The sequence below is a fragment of the Primulina huaijiensis genome, chromosome 2 (assembly GCF_012295235.1).
Source record: "Primulina huaijiensis isolate GDHJ02 chromosome 2, ASM1229523v2, whole genome shotgun sequence".
In the NCBI taxonomy this organism is placed as follows: domain Eukaryota; kingdom Viridiplantae; phylum Streptophyta; class Magnoliopsida; order Lamiales; family Gesneriaceae; genus Primulina; species Primulina huaijiensis.
Genome location: NC_133307.1, coordinates 25,409,123 through 25,432,245, shown reverse-complemented (window position 1 = coordinate 25,432,245; position 23,123 = coordinate 25,409,123). Strand labels below are relative to the sequence as shown.

At 34.9% G+C, this 23,123-nt stretch overlaps 3 protein-coding genes and 1 long non-coding RNA gene across 5 annotated transcripts; 1 reads left to right on the top strand and 3 right to left on the bottom strand.

The window, feature by feature from the left end:
- Nucleotides 1-394: 394 nt before the first annotated feature.
- On the bottom strand, nt 395-10,393 carry LOC140970953 (glutamate decarboxylase). Its single transcript, XM_073432965.1, has 6 exons — nt 10,159-10,393; nt 9,861-10,065; nt 1,797-2,212; nt 1,376-1,629; nt 1,190-1,242; nt 395-1,063 (listed from the first exon to the last, which is right to left on the bottom strand). Exons 1-6 carry the CDS (start codon nt 10,242-10,244, stop codon nt 581-583), a joined length of 1,497 nt encoding a protein of 498 aa, XP_073289066.1. The 5' UTR covers nt 10,245-10,393; the 3' UTR covers nt 395-580.
- Nucleotides 2,238-9,239, top strand: LOC140970954 (uncharacterized). The gene is made up of 2 exons (XR_012174228.1): nt 2,238-3,232; nt 8,256-9,239. It is a non-coding gene; the product is annotated as an uncharacterized lncRNA (long non-coding RNA).
- A 3,975-nt stretch (nt 10,394-14,368) lies between the features above and the next one.
- LOC140970952 (isocitrate dehydrogenase [NADP]) lies at nt 14,369-19,405 on the bottom strand. 2 transcript variants are annotated; one of them, XR_012174227.1, is made up of 16 exons: nt 19,160-19,405; nt 18,673-18,716; nt 18,458-18,567; nt 17,938-17,975; nt 17,747-17,824; nt 17,605-17,658; nt 17,424-17,525; nt 17,221-17,312; nt 17,031-17,134; nt 15,885-15,953; nt 15,674-15,789; nt 15,400-15,434; nt 15,018-15,160; nt 14,799-14,921; nt 14,530-14,692; nt 14,369-14,495 (listed from the first exon to the last, which is right to left on the bottom strand). XR_012174227.1 is itself a non-coding variant. In XM_073432964.1 (15 exons), the coding sequence occupies exons 1-15, from the start codon at nt 19,206-19,208 to the stop codon at nt 14,611-14,613; spliced, it is 1,239 nt and encodes a 412-aa protein (XP_073289065.1). In that variant the 5' UTR covers nt 19,209-19,405; the 3' UTR covers nt 14,369-14,610. The 2 variants fall into 2 exon arrangements, 1 of the variants encoding a protein (XP_073289065.1); XM_073432964.1 differs by having other exon boundaries at nt 14,369-14,692.
- A 988-nt stretch (nt 19,406-20,393) lies between these two features.
- Nucleotides 20,394-21,455, bottom strand: LOC140957884 (protein ALTERED XYLOGLUCAN 9-like). Its single transcript, XM_073415296.1, has one exon. The coding sequence runs from the start codon at nt 21,453-21,455 to the stop codon at nt 20,394-20,396; it is 1,062 nt and encodes a 353-aa protein (XP_073271397.1).
- Nucleotides 21,456-23,123: the final 1,668 nt, after the last annotated feature.

Genomic DNA, 23,123 nt, shown 5'->3' with positions numbered 1-23,123 from the left:
TTCTTGAATATGAATCTATTTTTCATTTTTATCAATTTCAAATGTCACCAGGGTCAAAGACTTAGTATTTACCCAAATCTTAGTGAGGCGGTATTTTTTTTAACGATAATGATTAGATGTAATACATTTTGAATATGCGTTAATTTTCTTGATTGAGAGGACAAATGAATAACAAGCGATTTTTTTTGTTGTTGCTTTATCTACTAAACAAAGAGAAGTTCCAAGCCTTACTTCTTTCCCCAAATTAGTGATCTTCTTAATTAATCACAGTGCAAATTTTAATTTGGTGTTTTTCTTGATACACTCAAAGACGAGATTGCTTCACTAAATTAAGTACTTTATGTGAATGACAAGCTAGTAATAAACAAAATTTGTGCATGTTTTGGAGCCAAGATTTTCATAATAATATTTGCATTAATGCTTTTATGGAAGTTAAACACAAAGACATTAAAATCATGACCACATCAAAACTTAACAATAACACAGAAATCAATACAAATAGCGTCTATAGTATCCGCTTAATCGGTTACTCGATTCGCAAGTTTAAAAATACACGACATAAAGAAAAGCCATGGTGGCCCTAGCAAACTCCATTGGTTTTCTTCTTGTCAGCAACCAGCTTCCTCCAAGCAGTCGTGATCTCCCTCTGCACCTCTATTGCTGTCTTCTTCACCACGGCTGGAGCGTGTTTCTCCACCACAGCAGTTGCTGCGAGTTTCTCCGTTACCCTAGCAGGGAGCGTATCAAGGTCATGGAGAACCTTCTCTATGTCCGAGACAAGCCTCTCGGCCAGCGTCCTCGAAAAATCTTCTCGGATGACAACACGAAGGACTGTTACGTGCTGGGCATCTGGAGGCATGGTGTAGGCGGGGACGATCCAGCCAAAGCGACGGAGCATTTCGGAGATTTCAAATTCGTCGTGGCAGGTGTTGTCCTTGAGGGAGAATGCCACAAGTGGCACTCCATGGTCTTTGGAGACGATGTTGAAGCGTCCCGTGTGCTCTAGACCTTGTTTGAGTACCATGGCATTCTCCTGACAGTTTTCCATTATGTTTTGGTAACCCTGCATAGGTACATCGTAATGTAATGCTTAGTTTTTCAGTAAAGATTATATGCAAAAATTGCAAATCTTATTCAGTATCATATGCAAAAAAAAGCATGCGGCATACATTCAAAGCTATACATATACCTCGAAACCCAAGCGAATAAGTTGATAGTACTGAGCAATGACCTGACTAGAACCTGCAAGAAAACGAGTACATTTTATCAATTACATGATATCTATCAACTGCAATGGAGTGACAATTACTGTCACCCGAATGTGAAATTAACTCGAAGAAACGAAATGTGAGAGTACGTAGATATATAATATTACCTTTAGAGAAGTTGAGTGTAAAAGTGGGTTGATCAGCTCCAAGATAGTTGATGTGAAAAATGAGTTCCTCGGGTAAGTCCACCTTGGTCCTCCACACAACCCAACCAACTCCAGCGTACACTAGCCCATACTTGTGCCCACTAACATTTATACTTTTCACCAATGGCAATCTAAAGTCCCACTCCAGTTCTGGATAAAGAAATGGTGCGATGAACCCCCCACTTGCTGCATCGACGTGGATTGGTGTATCCCATCTGCACCATCAATTATATATATTCATTTCTAGATATACAAATGATGCATCAAGTATTGATGCCAAAGACCGAAAGTCAAACTATACATGGAAGCGAGTGATCCATACACCTAAATAGTTGAGAGTGTTGTGAAAGAATAGTGAGAATTATGTATACTGTATGCATACCCGGTTTCTTTGTTCTTCTTGAGCAAGAGATCGTTCAATAGTTTAACATCTTCAAACTCGCCATTCAGGGTCGAACCCAGGATTGCGGCAACGCAGATGGTGTTCTCATCCACCATTTCCACAGCCTTCTCGGGGTCCATAACATAGTACCCATCTCTCAATTTAACTTCCTTAAGCTCCACTTCGAAGTAACGTGCGAATTTCTCCCAACAGACCTGAACATTTGCACCGGTTACAATGTTGGGTTTGTCGTAGGGTTTGCCGAGTTCCTTCATTTTGTTCTGCCATTTTCTCTTGAAGGCTAGCCCCGCCAGCATTATGGCTTCAGATGAACCCACAGTCCCCACGCCGACTGCCGCCTGGCCTTCGTCAAGTGGTGCGTTAAATAGACGTGCAATGATGTTGACGCATCGATTCTGCATCCAAGCATAAACGACGTTTGTGATAACGATCATAACGGTAATAGTACAACAAGGTTTTGTTCATGCTTCCGATAATGATAATGTCTTCTCCACTCATCACACAACAGACGTAACAGACGTGTCATATAATGAGTAGATGATTATACTCCTTATACAAGTAGCATTTAGCAAATCGTAAAATAGTAACAATAGTACGAATAAAAACAGTCGATTCCCGGGGGATTGCACATGATCTTGTAAATATCATATTTGGAGTAAAAAGTCATAGCTGCTAGGCACTTCTGCCTTTTTATCAAGCAATTTTTCTATTATTATTCCTAAAAAATTAGGCAGCAAGTTACTTTCCTATCTCAACCATGGAGCACCTAGAATTCTCAAGTGTTTAAAGATTAATCAACCTGATTGTTTCTTACGAAAATATCAAATAGCGCCATATTCTTAGTTCTTGATTGCGTTTCACAAAAGAAATTAATTACTAACAATTATTTTAAATTTCATTCACAGAAATCCAAACGATGGTGTAACATAAAAGTTTCATAAAATATAATTTCTATATAATTGTTCTTTGACTTCAAATTTTAGAAAATCCATCGAACCGATCAATCCAAATATAATTAAAACAGTGATGGAAATACCAGTGTGTGGCCGGGAAAAAACGAAATATTAAAAATTATAAAGGACATAAAGGAAAAGTCAAAGTAATATGACAAATAAAAAGATAGTATTAATGTTGGATAGCGAAAATAATTAATGGTCCCGCGTTTATCGCAGCGGATTGACAGCGTCAATTTACCGACTACATTTAAATTATCCATTCATCGTTAAATGAAATTAAATTAAACACGATAAAAATAGAACCGATGCAATTAAAAAAAAAAAACACACAATGCAAAATGCACAAGATCATTTCATCAGCGACAATTATAAAATTATTATTAATTTTTTTAAATCTTATCTTCATATTTTAATGGAAGTCAACCATGCAAAAAAGCAACAATTAGAGCAGCACGAGATGTCGGCAAAGAAAAATCAAAGAAATAATATTAAAAGTAGCTGAATTTTAAACATGCGTGGTTGGATATGCAATGCAGGAAATTTCATGGAAATATGAATACGTGTGACAGAGGCTCTATAAATAGAGCTTCATTCCTTCATTTTAAATCATCCCTTCTTCGAGTTTTCTCTCATCTTATAATATTTTATAATATTTGTAAGGTGTTTGTTCTCCTGTATTAAGAGAGTGTGCGTTCTCTTTGGAAACACAGTGAGTGAGTTGTACACCACAAAATATTATAGTGAAATTCTTTTCATCTTGCCCGTGGTTTTTACCTTAATAATTTTTAGGGATTTTCCACGTAAATCTCGGTGTCCAATTTATTTTTTATTTTTGGGTTTATTATCTCAAATTCCGCAAGAGGGACCAACAAGTTGGATTAGAGCCTTGGTTTAAATTTCTTAAAATTATGAGTATGCTCTGTGGTTGCAGGCTAGACTGATCTTCCACATCAGAAAAGATTTTTTGAGATTTTATATTTAAGGCAGGATAATTTTGTCCAGTCTACTAAAATTGTTGTAGACATAATGGCGGGCAGGTACGAGATAGCAAAGTTCAACGGAAGCAATTTTATGCTGTGGAAAATAAAGATACAAGCAGTTTTAAGCAAGGAGAATTGCTTGGCGGCAATTGGAGATAGACCGGTGGACATTACGGATGATGGAAAGTGGAATAAATGAATGACAACGCTGTTGCCAATTTACACTTGGCTATAGCAGACGAAGTATTGTCAAGTATCTCTGAGATAAAAACAGCAAAAGTTATATGGGATACTCTGACAAAGATGTACGAGGTCAAATCGCTACACAACATGATTTTTCTAAAGAGAAGGCTTTATACTCTTCGGATGGCGGAATCCTCATCGATGACCGACCATATCAACACACTAAATACTCTATTTGCCCAACTCACTTCCATGGGGCATAAAATAGGGGAAAATGAACGTGCAGAGCTTCTACTTCAAAGTTTACCAGATTCATATGATCAACTTATCATCAACATAACCAACAATATTCTTATGGGCTTTCTAAGATTCGATGATGTCTTAACTGCGGTTCTCGATGAAGAAAGCCGGCGCAAGAATAAGGAAGATAGGTTGGTAACATCGAAGCAGGCAGAGGCTTTACCGATGATAAGAGGAAGATTTATGGACCGTGACTCCAGTGGGAGCCAAAGACGAGGTAGATCAAAGTCAAGAAGTAAGAAGAAAAATATTTACTGCTTCAAATGTGGCGGTAAAGGGCACTTCAAGAAAGAGTGTACGAGTATTGACAAAAGTTCTCAAGGAAATGTGGCCAGTACTTCAGGCAGTGGTGAAATATTATTCAGCGAAGCAGCAACTGTTGCAGAAGGCAGACACAAATTTTGTGACACATGGATTATGGATTCAGGAGCGACGTGGCACATGACGTCTCGGAGAGAATGGTTTGATCATTATGAACCAGTCTCAGGAGGATCTGTATTCATGGGAAATGATCATGCCTTGGAAATCGCTGGGGTTGGTACTATCAAAATTAAAATGTTTGATGGCACCATTTGCACCATACAGGATGTACGACATGTGAAGGGACTGACGAAAAATCGTTTGTCCTTGGGGCAATTGGATGACATCGGGTGCAAAACTCGTATCGAGAACGGGATCATGAAAATTGTGAAAGGCGCGCTTGTGGTTATGAAGGCAGAAAAGGTTGCTGCAAATCTGTATGTACTTTTGGGAGAAACACACAAAGAGGCAGAACTAGCTGTTGCATCAATTGGTTCAGGAGAAGAATTAACAGTGTTATGGCATAGAAAGCTCGGGCATATGTCAGAACGGGGGTTGAAAATTCTCTCAGAACGGAAGCTGCTGCCGGGACTTACAAAAATGTCACTACCCTTTTGTGAGCACTGTGTTACCAGTAAAAAACACAGATTAAAGTTTGGCACTTCTACTGTCATGAGCAAAAGCATATTGGAGTTGATTCATTCGGATGTTTGGCAAGCACCGGATGTATCCCTAGGAGGAGCGAGATACTCTGTCTCGTTCATTGATGATTTTTCTAGGAGATGTTGGGTGTATCCAATCAAGAAGAAATCAGATGTTTTCCAGATCTTCAAAGATTTCAAAGCGCGGGTTAAACTTGATTCTAAGAAGAAAATCAAGTGTCTGAGGACTGACAATGGAGGAGAATATACCAGTGAAGAGTTTGATGCATTTTGTCAACATGAGGGCATCAAAAGACAATTCACAACGGCTTACACACCTCAACAAAATGGAGTGGCGGAGCGGATGAACAGGACCTTGTTGGACAGAACAAGAGCTATGTTGAGGACTGCGGGTCTAGACAAGTCATTTTGGGCAGAAGCAGTCAAAACCGCTTGTTATATTATCAATCGTTCTCCTTCAGTGGCGATTGATCTGAAGACTTCGATGGAGATGTGGACTGAAAAGCCGACAGATTATTCTCATTTGCATACATTTGGAAGTACTGTGTACGTTCTGTACAATGAGCAAGAAAGATCGAAGCTGGATTCGAAATCCAAAAAATGTATCTTCTTGGGTTATCCTGATGGAGTAAAGGGTTTCGCTTGTGGGATCCTACTGTTCACAAGCTCGTCATCAGCAGAGATGTTATCTTCGACGAAGATAAAGTAAAGGGAGACAAAGGGACACAGAATTCAGAAACTACTATATTTCAGGTGGAAAATAAGCCAGATGAAAGTCAAAATTCTTGTGAAGTAGTACCAGAGCACGAAGAACAAGAACATGTTGAGTCGGAAGTTTCCAATGTGAGGTAGTCAACTCGAGAAAGAAGACCACCAGGTTGGCTTTCAGATTATGTCACTGAAAGCAATATTGCATATTATCTATTATCATAGGATGGTGAGCCATCGAGTTTCCACGAAGCTACTCAAAGCTCGGATGTATCCTTGCGGATGATAGCAATGCAAGAAGAATTGGAAGCATTAGACAGGAATCAAACTTGGGATCTTGTTACACTACCACGAGGAAGGAAAGCCATTGGAAACAAATGGGTCTATAAAATCAAGCGTGATGGCAATAACCAAGTGGAGCGGTATCGTGCTAGATTGGTCGTAAAAAGGTATGCTCAGAAAGAAGGCATTGACTTCAATGAGATATTTTCTCCTGTGGTTCGGCTTACAACAATCAGAGTGGTGTTGACATTGTGTGCGGTGTTTGACCTACATCTAGAACAGCTAGATGTGAAAACGGCGTTTCTTCATGGAGATCTTGAAGAAGAAATCTATATGCTCCAGCCAGAAGGTTTTGCGGAAAAAGGCAAAGAGAACTTGGTTTGCAGGTTGAACAAATCTCTGTACGGTCTCAAACAGGCGCCAAGGTGTTGGTACAAGAGATTTGATTCATATATCATGAGCCTTGGATACAACAGACTGAGTGCAGACCCTTGTACGTGTTTCAAGAGGTCTGGTGATGATTATATCATTTTGCTGTTGTATGTGGACGACATGTTGGTAGCAGGCCCCAACAAAGATCAGGTCCAAGGATTGAAGGCACAATTGGCTAGGGAATTTGATATGAAGGACTTGGGACCAGCAAACAAGATTCTAGGGATGCAAGTTTACCGAGATAGAAGTAACAGAAATATTTGGCTTTCCCAGAAAAATTATTTGAAGAAAGTCTTGCAACGCTTCAACATGCAAGATAGTAAGCCAATTTCGACCCTTCTTCCTGTTAATTTCAAGTTATCCTCCGAGATGTGTCCTAGCAGTGAAGCAGAGAGGATTGAGATGTCTCGAGTACCATATGCATTAGCAGTGGGAAGTTTGATGTTCGCCATGATCTGTACAAGACCGGACATTGCTCAAGCAGTGGGAGCAGTTAGTCGGTATATGGCGAATCCTGGAAGAGAGCATTGGAGCACTGTTAAGATGATCCTTAGATACATTAAGGGTATCTCGAATGCTGCATTATGTTATGGAGGATCGGATTTTACACTCAGGGGCTATGTCGATTCAGATTATGCAGGTGATTCTGATAAGAGAAAATCTACTACTTGTTATGTGTTTACACTTGCAGGGGGAGCAGTAAGCTGGGTTTCAAAACTGCAAACAGTTGTGGCGTTATCTACAACCGAAGCAGAATATATGGCAGCTACTCAAGCTTGCAATGAGGCAATATTGATTAAAATGTTATTGGGCGAGATCGGGCACAAACAAGAGAATGTTTCTTTGTTTTGTGACAGTCAGAGTGCCTTGCACATTGCAAGGAATCCAGCCTTTCATTCCAGGACGAAACATATTGGAGTACAATTTCACTTTGTGCGGGAAAGAGTAAAAGAAGGAAGCGTGGATATGCAGAAGATCCATACAAAGGATAACATAGCTGATTTTCTGACCTAGCCAGTGAACACTGATAAGTTTGAGTGGTGTAGATCTTGAAGGGGGCTAGAAGAAAAGTAAGAAAAAGGAAAAGGCAAGATTGAAAAGATGTGTGGAGATATGTTTGATTCTCAATCAAATCTCCAAGTGGGAGAAATGTCGGTAAAGAAAAGTCAAAGAAATAATATTAAAAGTTGCTGAATTTTAAATGTGCGTGGTTGGATATGCAATGCAGGAAATTTCGTGGAAATATGAATACACGTTTTTAACGCGTATTCACACTGACAGGGGCTCTATAAATAGAGCTCCATTATCGCGTATTCACACTGACAGGGGCTCGATAAATAGAGCTCCATTCCTTCATTTCAAATCATCCCTTCTTCGAGTTTTCTCTCATCTTATAATATTCTATAATATTTGTGAGGTGTTTGTTCTCCTGTATTTAGAGGGTGTGTGTTCTCTTTGGAAACACAGTGAGTGAGTTGTACACCACAAAATATTATAGTGGAAATTTTTATCATCTTGCCCGTGGTTTTTACCCTAATAATTTTTAGGGATTTTTTACGTAAATCTCGGTGTCCAATTTATTCTTTATTTTCGGGTTTATTATCTCAAATTCCGCACGTGGGAGCAACACAAGAGACAGCAAAAATAGTAGTTTTAGCCATAGAAGTAAAGCTTTAGATATTCTGCAACATTATTGATACAAAGATTAAAATTTCACGCGACAAAAAATTGTAGCACAGATAATATATATCCGAAATAATAATTTAAGCTGAAAATGAGGAAGGTTTATCTAATTAAATACATCGCCAATAAGATTAGGAAAGGAACACTAAGGTCCATCAGAAATTTTTTTTTTTGGCGGAACTTTCAAAGTTACAATTGTTACATTATATTCGATAAAAAAATTTAAATATTGCAATCTTGATATATAGTGCCTTTTTGTTTTTTTAACAATATATAGTAAATTCGAATAAACAAATAAATTCCCAAAGCAATAAAAAAATAATTAAAAAAAATCTCGGGAAAAGCAGCCATCCACTTTTTCTTACGGTGCGTGATATTATTATAATGCAATAATGAACCCTAGTATTTTAAATTAGCTGCTTTCAATTTTCGCCTGGAAATAAAGCAAAGTTTCATTATTAAAAAAAAAAAAAGAAAATTCTAAGCTACACATTTAGTTCGGTGCAGTATCAACCATTCATTTGGTGTGAAGACTTCCAAAACATGTGAGCCCGCACGTCAAATAATTGATTATGATAGACCAGTTGAAGCACATGGGTAGAACATAGAATTTCTCCTATAAAAAGGACTTTGGGATTCAGTGAATATATAAATCCTACATATATAAATTTTTTAGGTAGAAGTGATGATATATATTGGACAATAATAATTTTATTTTCTTAATATTTGTAGTATGGACATAAAAATGCACGCAAATTAGTAAATTACTTGAGTGAATTCCACTCGAAGCAAACATCTTTCCTCTATCAACGAGTGGCAATGAAACAAAGACAACGTGCTTGTGGGGGCGTAGCTTAACCCTAAACAAATGCAACAATTTGAGGGGCATACCTAACCCAAATTATTGCAAAGAGACGACTTTTTTCTGTTTTTTTTTATTTAAAAAAAATAGACAATCCAATATTCATCCAAGAACCTTAAAAATACCTTTTTTTTTTTTTTTTTTTTTAACAATCTCTACTAAAGTTCCGTGTGAATTCGAATACCACTTTTACTTTTGTAAAAAAGAATAGTTGCACTTTTAAAATTATATACTAAACTAAAACACTTGATTGTAATAACGATTAAAAACTTGTCAAGAGAGTCATTTTGAAAGGGGGAAAAAGGTAAATTAATGTTAATTGAATCTGATAATAATATATAAAAGGAACGCTTGAATTCCTAATACATAATTAAATATCCTACCAATTGCAGATCTCTTTTACACTGTTAAAGAATCCCATTGCCACTCTCTCTCAAAAATCATGAACTTTATAATTTATATTGGAATGTGTGCTTAGATCCATTCTATCTGAAGCCCACATACAAAATTAGTCAAAAAGGGATATTGGTTATTTTTAGAGCGTAGTAATCTAAATTATTTCACAATATGGAGTATTACTCAGTCTAATCTTCAATTCAATTTGTCCCCGCTCGAGATCCGATCCGGTAGCCAATCGAGGTAACTTAAAAGTATTTTGGGGCTATTTAAATAATAATTAAAGTAATATGACTTGCCTGTAGCTCGGTAGTAACAGGATACTCATCCATGTCGACATAGTTTTTGTTAATGGAGGCCATGATGAGTTTGTCACACTCAGGTTCCATCCATGTCGTGACGAAGGATGCTAGGTTCAACCTTGGATTCCCGTCTAGCATCAGCTCATCGTTTATGATCTGGTATGCTGCATCTTTCGGGATCGAATTCTCCGGCAATTTAAACCTGACCATCCATAAATAGTTGATTTAGAGATTGTTTGCAACGGCTAAACGAAATATCACATCAATTTTAAAATTGCAATTTAATTAATCGAACCTGGGAAGACTGTCTCGTACGTATCGAGAAGCGAACGTCGAGTGGACGGACACATCGGATTGCGAGGCGGTCTTGGAGAGAACCATCTTGCTCAAGTCTTAGCTTTGAGGGTATGAAATTGAAGTGAAACGAATACTGATGGGAGATATTTTGTTGGGGTTAATGGCTTGTGTGTATATGTATAACTAAGCAGGGGATGGTGGAGGTCATGTTTCAATACATTTTTGGAATTTAAAAATATCTGCGTTTACTTTTCAATGTTAGGAATCGGTTCATGTGAACTGCCTCCAAGAGGAGCTGCATCAGGGCCGAACCTTCCTCTCTGAAGTAATGCCTTAACGCGTTGCTGTGTCTTCTTGGCTCGCTTCTGTTTATGATAAAAATGTACGTCTCGATGGTCAGAGATATTTTTTAATTAGTGGATCTCATGTGAGATCGTCTCACGGATCTTAATCTTTGAGACGGATCAACTCTACCCATATTCACAATAAAAAGTAATATTTTTTCATGGATGATCCAAATAAGAGATTCGTCTCACAAATACGACCCGTGAGACCGTCTCACACAAGTTTTTGTCATTTTTAATTGATCTTACTCATAACAATTATTATCTTTTATGTTGAGCGTATTATTTTTTATTGTAAAATATTATTTTTTTTGTTAGTTATATTAAAAAGAAATACTGTGTAATGTATATTGATTTGAGCGAAAAATATATTGTTTAATATATGTTGATTTGAATGAAAAATATTATTTTTATGTCAAAAATATTAATTTTTATTCTGATACTCAATGAAAATTTAGGGTCCGATTACAGCAAGTGACACTAGTCCAAACACAGGCTTCGAATTTGCCCTAAGCCTGAAATCACGAAGAAGACCGTTAGAAGGGGCCGGGAGAGTGTCCCGACGTAGCTCCTCCGATGGTCAAGTCAGAGACTGAGCATATGAAAAGAGAACAGCTAAATGTGCTGCTGAAAAATAATATAACGAATGAATAAATTAGACACTCAAACATGATATTTATAGGAAAATACTTGGGCTTAGTTGGAGATAGACCAAGGGTCTCAGATCTGATTTAGGTCTAACCCTAATAGGCCAATCCATAGAGTATCATATTCTATATAGAAATAGAATTTACTTATCTAATAGATCTACATGTGTGAAATCGTTGAAAAAGAAAAACTACTATGTTTTCCCATGTATTTATTTAATCATTATTTTGTGTTCGTTGTATCAGTCTGTGCTTTTGCATTTCTTTAGAATTTAATAATTAGTTAATGAAAGACGTGACAACATTTAAATGTTGTGATTGAGACTAGAGTTGGTCGGTATAATATACTGTATCGAAATTTCGAATATCGTTTCGAAAATATCGGTATGAGAAAAATGATATCATTATCTTATCGAATTTTCAGTATTTTGGAAGTCGGTATATCGAAAAGTCGGTACGGTATCGATAAAATACCGTTATACCGAAAGTATATAAAAAAAATTCAGTCTCTTGTAATTCCAAGACCAATGATTACCAATATTAAATAAATCCCTCAAGACAGTCAAAGAGACCGAGAAAGATATATACAAAACAAATCTATCAAGACAATAAACATCAACCACAACATGTGTCTGGAGATCCAAAACATCAATGAACATTAATAAACTTCAACCGCAACATATGCAACTTCTTCATCCGCTATCTTTGCAACAATGTCTGAGATCCTGTGATTTTTGAAGTTTGTCAGCTTTTCAACAAATCGAGGCTCAGCATCCAGTCCTCTAGCTAGCTGTAAGGTTAGGCTACAGAGGTAAGACTTATCAATAATTTAAATTCTCAACTATGAGTCGAGTTGCTTAAGTGAACTTTAATTTGGACTATTCAAACATGATAAGTTCATACAAAAGTTAAATTCTTTATTTTGGTACGATATCGATATATATCGTTTTATTAAAAAAAACTTTATATTTTTAAAAAATTTAACTTTATTATTTGAAAATATTATATATATATATATATATATTTTTTATATATATTATTTCTGTATTTCGATATATACCGAAAATTTCAAATTTCATATCGTTACCGTACCGAATGTACCATACCGTACCGAAAATTTCGATAAATTTGATATTTTTTGTTACGATAACCTCAATATATCGAAAATTCGATATTTTTCTCTCTTCCTAATTAGGACATGGGATGGACCTTCCCATTTTAGCAGCCAGATTTGTCCAACCATGGAGGAATTTTGATAGACAGATGTATAGTTACGTTGCTAGGTACACGTATACTAATATTTTATTAAAAATATTTGAAAAAATATATATCATAATCCACAACTTAACTTTTGTATATATTCTATTAAAAAAAAAACTTTTGTATATATTCTAGAGATAAATTAGTCGGAAAATGTCAGGACAAAACGTAATGTTAACACCCGAACTTTTGTCTGGGCAAACAATTAATTATTTATAGAAAAAATTATGGTTGAAGGATCCACGTGTTTCGTCTTGTAACTTGAAACATGTACATTGTAAAACTCGAGCATAGTGTTGAATACATTCGAAAAAAACATTTACATCGGGTACAGTACAGTAAAATACACATGTCACTCTCCTCAATTTAGAATAAACTTGATGCCTGTTAGCCATGCTGTTAAAATAAATACAATAATTAATGGTATTGCTACCAATTTTGGTCGTAATAATGATATATTGAAGTTAAAAAAATTTGTGGATCAACAACAATACATTTTCCAATCGAGCACTTCGTTGCAGAGAAATAATTATCAAATAATTAACTTCTAATTTATTTAAAATATTTGAATCGTTCATCAATTACAATCATCGACATTATTTACCTGAAAAATGTCGATACTCCCCTTCAAGAGAGTACGTAAACACTTGTTAGTCACAATTTTTGAAAGTGTTTCAGTTTATTTTTCTATCGATTCGACCCTATATTTTGAGCCAATTGTTTTAAGATTTAGGAATTGTCTTATCTATTATTTAAAAAAGTTTTATTACAAGCTTTTAAGAAAAATTTAATTTTGTCGTTTATTTCTAGTTTTTTTTTTCATTCAATCAATAATGATAATAACAGTGATTGAGAATATCTAATATTCGGGAGGAATATGATTCGGCGCGTGAAAAGAGAACCATGGGAGCCCTAGACTCTTAAATAATAGTCCTTTATTATCTATATATATATATATATATATAATTCCATTCATCGTGTATATTTCTGTATCCAACAACTTTACACCCTTAAATAATAGTCCTTTGTTTATTTTGACATATATGTTATTTAAAAAATTTTTGTGAGATCATTTCAATGGTTAATTTATGAGACAAATCTCGACATGATTAATGAAAAATATTATATTTTATGCTAAAAACATAACTTTTTCATTTTAAATATGAAACTGTTTCATAAAAATAAGTATGTGAGATCGTATTTAAAAAGATATACTCATAATATATTTTCTCTTGTAAGTTGATATTTTTTATTACGAATTAGAATTTGCACACATGAATAAATTATATAGTTACTACTTTATATTTATAGGTAGCATATTTTATTCTTAAAAGAAAGATTCATAGGTTAGATTTGTCTTTCTTGTCTCTTGACCAATTCGAGATTACAAAAATGCCTATGCCATTTGACGAGTTACATTCAATGCTGACTAATTGTCAATTCAAAAGATAATATAAAGTTTGATTTTAGGCAATTACGTGTCTCGGTAAAATTAAATTAAATGGGATCCTACAAATGAATTCACGACTAACATGTTCATGAATTTCAATCATCTAATTACTGATGTCATGGATGAGTCTTTGAATTGGAACTGATGATTATTGATTTGATTTAATAACGAACGGAACTGTTTCGATATGGTTTTTTTTATAATATTAATTTCCTTTAACTTTACTTTAAAGAATATATGTTATTAAATTAATTAAATTTGTTTATTTTATAACTGTACTATAAAATATTATAAGAACATTTGTTTTTGTTAAAAAAAATTATATTACATAGTGAATTTGAAATTCATTTAATTTTAATCTGTTCAAATAAGCGAAGAAATTTGAAATAAATGGATAAATTTATCATCTCATTTATCAATCGAAGCAGATAATTCGAACATATAAATTAAACTGTTTATACATATATATTAAGACCTAAAACTTAAAAATGCTTGGAAAAACTTGAGTTAAAAATAGCAAGAAGCTAAAACTAATAAGCCAAAGCGTTCATTTCAATATCAGGCGCAACACAAATTGGTCCATCCAAACAACGGAAGCAGTAAAATCAGTACTGTTATATTAGAAAATGGATAGCAAAAGAAGTATTGTTATATTAGGAAATGGATAGTAATTATTGAGAACATGAGTTTTTAGACAATAAAATCGCTCAACTACCAATTTCATCTGATTCAACTCCATTGTATTATGCTCAGCTCGAAAGCTTGACTTTAAGCTCATCAGCAACCGCAACGATGAATTCTTCCGTGTTCAGATACTGATATCTCCCAAGCCTACATTTTTATAAAAATGCAATAAGATTTTACATAAAATATAAACTTCGAACTATGAAATATTTAGAAAAAAATTGTCATTTGAGAACTCCCATTGGTGACTCACTTGGATCCATGGATTATGAGGGCGAGATCCTTGGTCATCTTTCCAGATTCCACAACACCGACACAAGCTGCTTCTAGTTTCTCCGTGAACTCCAAGAGTTTTGCATTGTCGTCCAGTTTTGCTCTGTAAATATGTGGCTGGTTCATCACTGTTTTCTCTTTTAAGTTCGGTTTTTGTTAAACGGGGGATTTTTTTATATTGGAAAATATTAATAGATACCGGTGTGCAAGGCCGCGAGTCCAAGCAAAGATTGAGGCAATGCTATTAGTACTGGTTTCACCTCCTTTTTGGTGAACCCTGTAGTGGCGTGTAACAGTTCCATGGGCTGCTTCTGCCTCGATGGTCTTGCCATCGGGGCATACCTGAATCATGTACAGTCATCTGTTAGAATCTAGAGTGAAAATAAGCGGATACAAGTGAGTTTATAAAATTTGGTGGCAGAAAATGCAGTTGATGTCATGAACAAAACCATACAATAGAAGCTCCTTAATGAAGGATAGAGGCTCGAAAAAATAGGAATATTTAATGCAACAAATTCAAAACCGATTTGAGAAAACAATAATGTGGGTAGAATCAATAGAAGAGAATTGTAAATGCATACCAGGACCGATGTCATCAGCCCAAGAGATCCAAACCCTGCAAGACAGACGAAAATGTTGTATCGAAACGACTCAAAACACAAATACAAAAGGAAGATACAAAGTCGAAATAGTGTTGAAATGGGTGATGAGACAATAAAAACCAAACGTTACATCACAATTGATAGACCCCTTCAAGGTAAGAATAATTACCGTCTACTTCAATTGTTGATCACTAGTATCAGAAGCACAATTATGATTTATGACTAGTGTTGGGATTTCGAAAGTAATCCCTACCTTGTGCTAAGAAATCACTCTGGACATCCCCATCGTAGTTCTTGCAAGCCCATACATAACCTCCTTCGCTCTTCAGAGCATAGGCAACCATATCATCGATGAGACGGTGTTCATACCTGAGTTTATATTGCATTTGAAAATATTGTGGAAGGTTAACAGGGTGATATTTGAAGAAAACCAGATGCTGGAAATTATAGGTCGAGCGACTCACCAGATTCCTGCTTCCTCGAACTTGGATTTCCATGAAGATTCATAAACTTCTTGAAAGATGTCCTTGAATCTGCACCCAATAAACTTTAATTTGATCAATATCTCTCTCTGTATAAAAACTAAGACAAGCAACTTTTACTATTCAGGTTGGCAATCCACATGCGAATATTCAAAATTAATCTCAATTTCAACGTGAAAAACGAAAGAATGTGATTCAGGAAATCAAATAAACCCGCGATAATTTCTATATATAGAGAAAAAAAATTCATAAAAACTAAATCCAAGACTTCATACATTGGCTTTCAAAAAATAAGCTTAATCTTTATTAAAAATAAAATATACACAACAGTCATTCTGAAAATAATTGATATGCCAATTATCAATAAAAATGATGTTTTATATACGAAAGAGTTTTTATTTTAATAAAATAAATTTGCACCACAAATTTAATAGAAATAATTATTTTAACAAAATTTTTATTAGATATTTTCACAGAGCATGCAGTGCTTCATTTACTAGTATTTTATCATATTTGGCTTATAGAAACCACAAAGCTCTTTTGGCATGACTAAATACAAAATCATAAAATAGCTACTAGAGATAGTATAATCTTCTAATTTGCAAATCTTCTATTATTTTATTGCCTAGAATGAAATTGCCTCATAGTATAACTCTCACCTACAATTCATTTACCACTTTTATTAAATAAGTTGTGCACAAATGATTTTGTATTAGCCACGTGTTCAATTCACTTAGAATGCATCTGGATTGCTGGATTTGAAACGAGAGATTTCTAATCTATGATTTTAAATTCCGACTTGTTTGAATGGACTAAGTCAAGTGAATTTCAAATCCACTCTATATCAAATTAAACATTTCAAAGATGCCATTTGCAATCTTAGTTTATTTGATTTTGTAAAAGGATATTTACATAAATAAATACTATAACTAACATGGAAGTGGCACTGGCCCCTGATACAACTTGCATATTTACAAGAATGAAGAAGGTGAGGTGAAACATGGGGTAAGGAAGAAATAAGGTTTCACAATCTTTTCAGGGTATTCCATGCTAATTAAAAAAGCATTCTAATACCCAGAGTAAAATGGAAAATTGTATGATCAAAGTTGTAAGAAACTTATTGTATACCTGCCATCATATTTCTTGAGAATCGTATTCTTAGTGCTAAGATATAGTGGCCACTTTTTCAGGTATGCGGTGTTCATAGAAGCTTCAGCAAACGCATGAATGGACTGCATCCCCAAAAAATAAAAATCAGCTGCCAGCATCTTATCAGTTTTATCCAAAAGCTTCACCAGAAAGTTCGGTAAAGAAAAACCTCATCAGTGTTGTACATTGACAGAGCAACTCCACCAGCGCCCGTAAAGTTGAAAACCTCAAATTCTTCCTTCTCATCCTTCCCATCAGGCACTGCATTCGAGTTGATCATTAAGTAACAAACTCCAAGACGCACCCAAAGATTCAAAACAACTTAAGGCACCTTTATCATTTACAAGTAAAATGTTATTTAGGGGACCATACCAAAAACCAATTTGAGCTTTCCAGCTCCTTTAATGACTGTATCAGTGGCTCGGTATTGATCTCCATAGGCGTGTCTTCCAATGCAAATTGGCTTTGTCCATCCTGAGGGTTGCATCAAAATGTTTATACAGTTCTATTAACAAAACCAATGAAATAACTCTACAAAAGACACAGCTCCTACCTGGGACAAGGCGAGGGACATTTTTGCACATGATTGGTTCTCTAAAGACCGTGCCTGCGGGAAAATTGAGTTGAATTGAGGCCATCAAGATCTAAAAAACAAAGCAAATGTTCACAAGTACAAAGAAAGTTGATTCACTCACCATTCAAAATGTTCCTAATTGTACCATTTGGACTCTTCCACATGTTCTTTAATCCAAACTCCTTCACACGAGCTTCATCTGGAAGTTTCGAACATTATGTTATCATAATCCACTTTATCAAGAAGTAGGGTAATGGTGGCAGAGATCTAGAAGAGAGTAACGAGCAATCGATAAATTTCAAGTTTACAAACCTGGAGTAATGGTTGCGCACTTAATGGCTACATTGTACCTGCAATTTGAATATACACGGCATGAAAGTGCATTAAAAGAGGGTAGAAGATAAAAGCCCAACCAAAACCATAGCAAGGTCACAGAAGCATGCAAACTGCTGAAAAGTAGCAGGATTACACTTGCCTAGAATTAACATCTCTACATCAGCTAGTATGGAGACACAAAAATGGCCCATAGAAGTATATCGATGTCTACTTCTTGGATGGCCCATATATATTACATCAAACATAGTGATTATATACTATAACAAAACAAAAAAATTAATTGTTAAAAAATGAATCCAATTTTATACCATTAACACAATAGATGATTCCTTATTATGTACTCAATTTTGAATCCAAACAACTCTAATCTAGTCCAATGAGCAACTCAAGCTCGACCCTAAATTTCATGGGCCTAAATATAAGCCTGAAAGTTTTTCAACACTCGATTTGTGCTTCACTCGTTTACAAGCCTAGAAAAAACATATAGATCACTTACTTGAGGGTAGCTTCTGCACTTTCAACAGTAACTTTATCGTCTGTGTCGTCACGGTGAGGAAGACCAAGGTCGAAGTACTTTATGTCTAACTCCAAGAACGGCAAGATCAACTGTAATCAATTGAAACACACGATTAAACATGCATACTCCCCGGTTATTGAAACGAAGCTAGAGAGAACTGGTAATATGATTGAGCTAAAAGTCTGATTCATTACATTGTCCTTGATTAGTTTCCAAATCACCCTTGTCATCTCATCTCCTGCACAAAAGTTATAGATTTTAAGTAAAAAAACAAAAAAAAAAAGTATCAGACTGAGGACCTAAATACAAAACCAGATCATTTCAAGCTCAATTTTAATCACGCATTGAAAAACGAATTCAGTTAAATACGGGCTACCAAATTAAACAGACACGAGACAATAAAACAGTGCAGAACTACAGATCGATTTGTCACACTCCAGATAATTCACAGTAAAGCAACTTGTGCCCGCAAAATTTCCCTAGGAAATCAGAAAAGATCCGAACATACTCCAAAAGCAGAGTCCAAAAGAATAGATCTTTCCGAACAACACATGAACACCATCAATCAAAATATACCAAAATAGACAGAATCAAGAAAAACAAGGAGATCTGTACAAGCATTTTCTATCGTAAAGACAAATAAACAGATCGTAAAAAAAGAGAAAAAATCCTGAATCTGACCGTCCATTTCAACGATGGGGTTTGCCACCTTGATCTTCTCGAACGCCATGCCGATTCTCTTGGGTTTTTCTTTGTCTTTTCTACCTCAAAATTCAGTCTTTTGAGAAGACGGGAATTGGGAAAGAGCAGATCTCCGACCGCGGCTAATGGGTTTATTGAACCGACACCAAATTAGAAGTCTTTGAAAACTCGGCGTTAGTGTTCCGTGTCTGTTTTTACAGATAGGTGGGGTGGGGTTGGGTTGGAAGGGTCAAATCATTCATTGGATCATGATTGTGACATTCTATATTTCATTAAATTAATATTTGGCAACCAATTATAATCCTAGGTTAGTCTCATTTTTCATTGGGCCAAAAAAAAAATTAGTTCCATTTTCGACAATTTCGATTACCATATGTAGAATGTTACAACTATGTTCCTGTTCCTCCAATCAACAAAACCCTAGAGTCAAAAACTCTCTAGCCGCAACGCACTATAATTGAATTGACCAATTTCAAGTGAGAAGGAATAATGTACAAATTGGCCATCACTTTTGTCGGGTAAAAAATTATCAAACTCCAATCATTTATTTTACACGGTGAGCGGATCAACTCGAAGAACTTAGTCAATTCGGAATGCAATTTGATGAGCCGATAAATCATCAATTCAACTCATCTATTTTATGCGATGAAGTAGACCTAACCCACGGAGTGGACCTAACCCTCTTTTACAGCTCTAAAAATCGAAGAAAAGGAAGTCAGTGAGAAGGTTTAATATAACTCAAAGAAACAATCTTAGAGGATTCTTACATTGCCACTGAAAGAACACCGGCAAAATGGACTCTAATCCAACTCAAATAATTTGTATTAAAATTATATCTAACAGAGAGTCTTTTATCATATTAAATTAGTTATATATATCATTGTTTTTATTATTATTCAATTAAATAATTTTAATCAATCGAATTAAACATATTATTATTTATCTATAACCACTACATATATCATATTTAATTATTTTAATAATCACACAATAAATTATCCGAAACAATCCTATCTCGGAGGATAAGCGCAACCTTACTGCAACAGTACTCCTCGACATAAAAATCCTTACCACAAAACTGATACGCGAATTTAACATAAAAATGAGAAGAAAACTAAAATCAAAACAAAGTGCTGTTTGTTCTCCTTCAAAACAAATAGATCAGAAACAATTTCAGTGGCGAAATATAACATGGCTTCCAAAAATAATTAGATCAGGGTTGAAGATTTTTATTGGATCGAATGGCCAATACATTGAGCATTATTTGAACCACAACATCATGCACGAACTCCTCATAATGCATCCCATCCGCAGCACAATCCGGCCCGCACAAATCACTCAACAAACGCAGGTCCAGCAGGAACATCGGCCCCCCCGATTGCTGCAAGATCTTGCTTCCTCTGAGCGCATCATCGTACATTCTGCGCACATAATCAGTCAACCTCGCCCTTTTCAACTCCGTATTCAACTTGGAGTTCACCAGAGTCGGCATCCCCAGCCAAAACACAGGCATCCCACCTTCTAAAAGACCCGAATTGGAGTCCCGCAACGCCTCCAACTTAAGACCGTAATCCGGCGCTTTATTTACGTACAACATCTCCCATATGCCAGCCCCCATAATGATCAAATCCGGGTACCTTTTGGTCTCGTTAAAATCCAACATTAATTCTTTCAAATCTGAAACGAAAGGTCGCCACAAGAAATCCATCTTCAATCCAATATCATCGACAGTTTTTACGTAATTCCCGTGCTGGTAAATGAAGTCTACTTTCACTCGATTGATTTCCTCGGATCCTACGAATACTTCTAACAAAGAAATGTATGTTAACCTACACTCAGAATCCCCGGCCACCACTATCCACGACCCGTTTATCAAGGCCGATGCTTCCGACTTCTGGACTCTGTGAAACCCGCATTCGGAAACCCGATTTGATTGGATCCACTCCCAAGAATATTTCTTATCTTTACAAGATCCTGCCTTTCGACACTCACTTGCAGAAGATTTATACCTGATACTGTGTAGAAAAGAAACGCAGGTGTCACGATGTAGAGGAGATGCAACAGCTGGGACATGTATTGAGCCCGAAGAATTCGTGGGAATTAAATCAGAAACGGAAGGGGAAGGGACAGGTTTGTTCGAAGAATTCGGGGGAAAATTATAGGAAACAGAAGGGAAATACGGGATTAAACTCATCGTAACAACGAGGATAAAGAAGATTGCGCAGCTTGAGATGAGTATTTTCTCGAGACCAAATTGCCAATCCGTGGCTCCCATTGGCTGAAAATAATTCCCAAGTTAGTCTATCAATTTATTTATTTCTTCACAATTTAGATGCAAAGATTGCTTCAACTAGCTATAGTTTCTCCGAGAAGAAATTTGGATGATGATTATGGGTGGAGGCGTGGAGCAGAAAACTTTGCTGGTTCGGATTGGCATCTCTATAAAAAAATTTACTGATATGTTCCATATATTTATCTTTGTACGTGTTTTCAGATAGTTTTTGAAGTGAAAATAAAACGAGTAGTTTTTTTTCTCTTTTTCTTACAAATAAAGAAATATAAATTTGTATATAGTTTTTTTGCGTTTGTCTATTAATTATAACTATTAATAATACAAATCGTATGAAAAAAGTATTATTTTCATTATGCATATGGAAATCATTTGTCACATTATGCATGCACCAAAAAACCTACATAGAAAAATCATACCAAAATAACTCATAATAGGAATTACAGGAAAATCATATCTATTTATATTTTAACTCTTACGAATTAAATCAAAACATTTTTCCTAAACAGTTCTATAAATAGCTCAAAAAAACTTCAAAATACACGCACATGTTTAATGCATACAAAAATTCTACCAGAATAAGCACAAATTAACTACAAAAATATGCTAAATATTTGATCCCCCAAACTCTTACATTAATTAGAATTAATCTGCTTATTTTAGAAATAGCACGAGAATAAAATTAAAACACACCCAAATTGCAAATTTTCCTTAATTATACGATTTCAAAAACTACTTATACATATACAGATATAGAGAAGTTTCAAATTACTCTTAGTACATGCTTGGTAGGCTTGGTAGGATCGGAGAGAATGATGTGAATGGTTATTCTAATCTTATTCTATTTATTCATACCAATCATGACTTTTTAGAATGGTAATGCTCGTTCCATTAATGTAAATGGTTAGTCTTATCTTATTCTATTTATTCATACCAAACAGGTCTTTAATTTAGAATATTACCCTATATGCATCTAAGGTCATCATTGACATACTGAACTTAAATAAGGAAGGAATGAAATTAACTTAATTTGAAATGTAATGAGAATATAAATGGAATGATATGTTTATTTCATCATTCAAATGATTGATACAAAAAAATTAATCATAAATTAAATAAATTGTCAAATAATTTCTTGATTAATTTCAAAATACTCAAAACTAATAATTATTATTTATTTGTATTATTAAAAAAACAATAAAATTATAAATATTTATACTCTGTTAATTACTATAAAATTATCGTTATAATCAAACTTATATTACTATTGATTTTATTTTTATTTTTATAAGGACTTTTTTTATTTATTAAATAATTGTTCAACAATTAAATGATAGTGATGTGTTTAATAATATTATGAGTTTTCATGATAAAGAAATTTTTTATAAATATAAAAAGTGAGGAGTGAGAATGACCATTTTCATCCAAAATAGACGAAATGACTATTAACATAGTTTTGAGAATGACCATTCTCATTGGAAAATCATGGGTACAAGGAATGAGATGAGAATTTTTAGCTTCATTCTCATGATCTCATTTCATTTTACCAAGTATGCCATAAAAGTGCATATTTAGTAATATATGCGAGATCTATTGAAAAATAAATGGACGTCCCCACCTTTAGATGCACTATTATGATAGTGTACTAAAAAT

What these genes read in the sequence shown, in the direction of transcription:
- LOC140970953 (XM_073432965.1), bottom strand. Translation starts at nt 10,244, where the DNA reads ATGGTTCTCTCCAAGACCGCCTCGCAATCCGATGTGTCCGTCCACTCG. An exon ending in AAGAAGAACAAAGAAACCGG is followed by an intron (nt 1,630 to 1,796) that starts GTATGCATACAG and finishes TTGATGGTGCAG; the next exon opens with ATGGGATACACCAATCCACG. An exon ending in TACACTCAACTTCTCTAAAG is followed by an intron (nt 1,243 to 1,375) that starts GTAATATTATAT and finishes GTTTTCTTGCAG; the next exon opens with GTTCTAGTCAGGTCATTGCT.
- LOC140970952 (XM_073432964.1), bottom strand. Translation starts at nt 19,208, where the DNA reads ATGGCGTTCGAGAAGATCAAGGTGGCAAACCCCATCGTTGAAATGGAC. An exon ending in CCCCATCGTTGAAATGGACG is followed by an intron (nt 18,717 to 19,159) that starts GTCAGATTCAGG and finishes ACTTTTGTGCAG; the next exon opens with GAGATGAGATGACAAGGGTG. An exon ending in AAAGCTCAAATTGGTTTTTG is followed by an intron (nt 17,313 to 17,423) that starts GTATGGTCCCCT and finishes ACTCGAATGCAG; the next exon opens with TGCCTGATGGGAAGGATGAG.
- LOC140957884 (XM_073415296.1), bottom strand. Translation starts at nt 21,455, where the DNA reads ATGGGAGCCACGGATTGGCAATTTGGTCTCGAGAAAATACTCATCTCA.